Raw genomic sequence first — 4,556 nt, forward strand, 5'->3', positions numbered from 1 at the left:
ACTTCACCCTTTAGCGTTCTCATGGTGTTCTCTACTACGTCCTCCTTACAACACACAGGGCGCACTGCACTATAGGGCGCGCCGCACTTTTTAAAGAAAATCTAAGGCTTTTATGTGCGCCTTATAGTTGCGAAAATACGGTATTTTTTCCCCCACTGCACCTCTAAGTTGGATGCCAGCTGCATTGGCTGTGGCCGACAGGCAAGGAGTAGAAGAAGTGGAGTAGGAGGCAAAGACGATGGAAAGAAACGATGCAAAACGCAGCTGCAAGTAAAAAAAAAGGAAAGAAACTTGCAGTCTGAGTTAAAGTGTCTCAGTGGCCACGGCTTAAAATGTCTGCACTTGAAGAGTACAAGGTCAGGATGGTAGGGGTTGGCTGTGATGATGATGAAGAAGAGAACACAGATGTACTAAACAAACAGTGCAAATCTTGCAAGGAATGCCCAGTCTGTTGTTATCAGATTCTGAAACGATACAACCTCTTCACAGATGCTTATCATATTCTTGGCTGGGGATACAGGTACCTTCTTACTCTGCCTGTGACACAGGTAGCATGTGAGAGAAGTTTCACTGTTCTCAAACACATAAAAAGTAGAATAAGAAGCACACAGTCACAAGAACACCTGGAAGCATTCATGCTTATGACTACAGAGAAAGACATCCTCATCTCCCATGACAATGACTTGATCATAGACAGAGTTGCAGAAAAAACCGACCTCTTGAAGAAAATACGTATCCCCCAACATTGAGTAAGGTGAGTATTCAAGTTAACCTGCATACTAAAACCTCTTTACTTTATTTACCATAACTCATACAGTACTATGTGTTGTGTGTTTCCAATAACCATTTTGTATTGGTTCAGCCAGAGGGACTGCAGTATGTTGAGACCTCCATTACTATGCGAGTATTCAAGTTAATCTAGAATAATTTACTTTTAATACAACATCTAGTCAACATCAGCACTGTTGCTATAATTTTGATGTTAACTCAATATTTACAACCATACCTTCATAGTACAAGACATCACACCACTTCTTGTTTTACTATGAGACAGTATCATACAAGAAATACACCTTTAAAAATTATCACCTACATTTTAAAATATTCTATTAAAAAACAACAAATATGACAGAAAATATTAAATTTACAGATGCATGTTATTATCTATATATGAGATATGTTTCACTTATATTTTTATTTTTTGTAAGCCTACACTAGCTGTTTTAGTGGAAGTACAATGTATAGTTTATTGATACCTAGCCAATATAATCCACTTGAAATGCTTTACTCAACAACCTTACCTGACTAAATCTAGGCCAGTTGAATTGATGTTCGGTGATTTTAAGGACACACATTTTACTCCAAGCTGAACCCAGACAGCTATTTATTTTACCATGTATTTATTTCATTACTAATTTCATAACCAATTTGATTCATGTACATTTGAACAAATTGAGTTCTGTAGGGTTAAGGATGCGAGGAAATCCATTATTTCAAAAATATAGTGTTGAGGTGTACTTCTTCTTGACCTCACCGATCCTTTTGATATCCCAGCTTAAGAAGAGTCCGCGGCTGCCCTGTGTCCCCCTCAGTAGTTTTCCACTAATTCTATTGTTGTGGGGGTTGTCCTCTCCCCAGGCTAGTAACTAACTCTCATTTTACAAAAGGCAGACCCCCACTGTCAATAAATTCTTTCCTCCATACAGAGACACGCCAAAGTTTATAGATAAGCCAACTGATTTGGCACGTTAGAGGTCAGGGTTCAGCAACTCAATGTCATTCTTGAGAGCTTTAAGGTCGCATGAAATGCTTTGAGCACACAAATCCACTATTGTCCTTAAAACAGGGGTTGACAAAGTCATTCTAACAAAATCAACACTTACGAATCATTTTCTGTTCCTCTGATCTCCAGCTGCCCCCTATTATCTAAGCAAACCTAAGTACATTGTATTGTAATCATTGTTTTATTGTACTCACAATAGACACAGACTTTGCAAAATGTCCCGAATTCAGTAGCAGTGCCGAACATGTTGCAAACAGCTCCACATTTTCCTCCCTCTGTACCTGGATAGTTCCTGCAGCACCCAAGAACTCCACCTGTCCTGCTCCTCATGTTTTGCGTTATGATTTACTATTGCGTTTGTGTTTCCATGAGCTTAGAATCTGCTTTTATTATCAAGCGAGTGAACCATGATGCATGTTTACAGTCATAGTTAGGATATCACTAATGATTAGCTTCAAATTGACCTCAAATTATTAAGCTATAGGAGCACACTGAGGTTGAACAAGGCACAGGCCTTAATCACACAGTGAGAGACACTGCAAATTTCTTTTAGTTTTATTTTGGGATGTAATGTTAAAATTTGAGCTTTAACTTTTTATTCTTGCCTGATGACAATAAAGCAAACTGACAGTTTCAATTAAAAATGTAGTTTTTAAGGTGCACTTGAGTCCCTTACTGTGAAAGATGGCATGAATTAATATAAATTTCAAAATAAACAAAGGTGCATCTCTGCTAAATTTCCAAGTACACAAGTTGTTAATAACGCATCAAGAAGGTGGTTTGCTCAGAGAGAAGTGTGTGGCTCTTAAAAGAGCCTTTGTTTTTTGTTGAAACCCAGCGCTTTGCGTTTACTTGGCCTTGACAGGCTTCTCGGTCTTCTTGGGCAGAAGCACGGCCTGGATGTTGGGCAGCACACCACCTTGAGCGATGGTGACTCCCCCCAGGAGCTTGTTAAGCTCTTCGTCGTTGCGGACAGCCAGCTGCAGGTGACGTGGGATGATGCGAGTCTTCTTGTTATCGCGGGCTGCGTTGCCAGCCAGCTCCAGGATCTCAGCGGTCAGGTACTCGAGCACAGCTGCCAGGTAAACGGGGGCGCCGGCTCCCACACGCTCCGCATAGTTGCCTTTGCGCAGCAGTCTGTGGACACGACCCACGGGGAACTGAAGCCCGGCACGGGATGAGCGAGTCTTGGCCTTAGCTCTGGCTTTGCCTCCGGTCTTTCTTTTTTTTTATTTTCTGACACCTTTATTCATTTACAAAGAAACATCAACATATGTTGCAGCCTATACAGATGACTGTGAGCAAAATGATCTGCAGATTTAAGTGCATCGTCACACAGATCGACCTGCAGTAACACAGGTGTACACTTTGATATCAGGTAAATGTTTGAGACCAATAAAAGTTGAATCTCATGGTAACAAAGATCAATACAGTCAGCAACACAAAGATAACATTCAAAGTTTTAGTTTTAAATTATGTATATGCAGATAAACATACTGAATACACTAACATTTACAAGCAATGTACAGTATATACAGTGCACTTTCACCTCCACAAACCTGTGAAGGCTGAAATATTCAACAGGAGTCAACATGCAAACCTTTTCAAGTATATCTGTCGGAGCGATTTTCCTCTGGAGAAATTCTGACACCAATCAAAATTTAAAATAAACATTAAAAGCAGCGACCCGTTAACGCTTTAGAAACAGCTGCTCAGCTCCAGCGGAAAGATCACATCTTCCACCACACTTGACAAAGCAGTAGTGCATACACTTTACTGTACACGCCAGACTTCTGGGACCACATCATTGTCATGTCAGACCTGTAGACACTTCACATGAGAACTGAAGCTGAGCGTGAATGAATTATTGAGCTTATATTTCATGAGTTACAGAAATTAACAAACTACGTTTGGCATTTTGAGTCCGACTCCTCACTGACTGAGATTTTGAACTAAAAATAAACAGACAATTTCAAGACATCACACTGGACAGGGGCAAGCTGCTGTGACTTTTTTTCAAGAGTTATTTATTGAACTCCTGATAAATCCAGCTCAGTGTCCATTGCCAGCCTCCAAGAGGATGCGGCTGGGCTCAGTGAATTTGGCTGTGACGATGTAAAACAGAGCGGGTCCTGGCACGAGGGCCAGCAGCGGCAGGTCCTGTTCCAGCTTGTCCAGTCGGGAGATCGAGATGATGCCGTAAGCATGCAGCAGCCAGTGGCTGAACAGGACGATGAGACGTTTCTTCTTGGCAACCAGATTCTTAAAAGACTGTATCTCAGAGGCAGACATGTAAACAGCCAACGTGACAAGAGACAGGACCAGGATGATGTAGGGGAATGCATAGTAGAGCAGTCCTCCTCCTATAGCCTGCAGCACAGTGAGGATCGGGAAGAAGTACAGAGCAGCATAGATGCTCTTAAAACGGTCGGATTTGCCCAAACCACACGCCATCTTCTTCACCAACAGAGGACGCAGCATCATCATTAGTATCAAGCAAAATGCATAGTAGATCAGCACGATGGTGTAGAGTGGGTACACAGCTTCCTGAGTGCAGTGTAATGTGTTGACATAGTCTGGACTTGGGTTGTACAGCATCGTGTACCAGTCTGAAAGCATTTGCACTCGACAAGAACGGATAGTGAGCATTCCCACAGGCTCTGTGACCAGCAGAGTGACCACAGCTGACATACTGCACTCCAACATGGCGGTCACATGTTGTAGTAAAGCACTGGAACTCTTCTTTCCAGAGTACCATTCAATAAAGAACCAG

The 4,556-nt window shown here is 41.8% G+C and overlaps 2 protein-coding genes across 2 annotated transcripts; both read right to left on the reverse strand.

Annotated features, from left to right (window-relative positions):
- Positions 1–2,631: 2,631 nt before the first annotated feature.
- On the reverse strand, positions 2,632–3,588 carry LOC121815008 (histone H2A-like). Its single transcript, XM_042223662.1, has 2 exons — positions 3,554–3,588; positions 2,632–2,920 (listed from the first exon to the last, which is right to left on the reverse strand). The coding sequence occupies exons 1-2, from the start codon at positions 3,586–3,588 to the stop codon at positions 2,632–2,634; spliced, it is 324 nt and encodes a 107-aa protein (XP_042079596.1).
- LOC102297103 (JNK1/MAPK8-associated membrane protein) lies at positions 2,927–4,556 on the reverse strand (the record flags this gene model as incomplete). The annotated part of the gene is given in 1 exon segment (XM_005928953.3): positions 2,927–4,556. A coding segment is annotated over 1 exon segment (721 nt), but the record flags the coding sequence as incomplete, so codon positions are not given.

The sequence above is a fragment of the Haplochromis burtoni genome, unplaced genomic scaffold (genome assembly GCF_018398535.1).
Source record: "Haplochromis burtoni strain Fernald_Lab_line unplaced genomic scaffold, NCSU_Asbu1 Contig_117, whole genome shotgun sequence".
Taxonomy (NCBI): domain Eukaryota; kingdom Metazoa; phylum Chordata; class Actinopteri; order Cichliformes; family Cichlidae; genus Haplochromis; species Haplochromis burtoni.

Excerpts from the sequence above, each read along its gene's own strand:
- LOC121815008 (XM_042223662.1), bottom strand. The coding sequence starts at position 3,588 with ATGTGGTCCCAGAAGTCTGGCGTGTACAGTAAAGT. Across the intron at positions 2,921-3,553 it reads TCTGGCGTGTACAGTAAAGT|ACTGCTGCGCAAAGGCAACT; the intron begins GTATGCACTACT and ends TCGTGTCCACAG.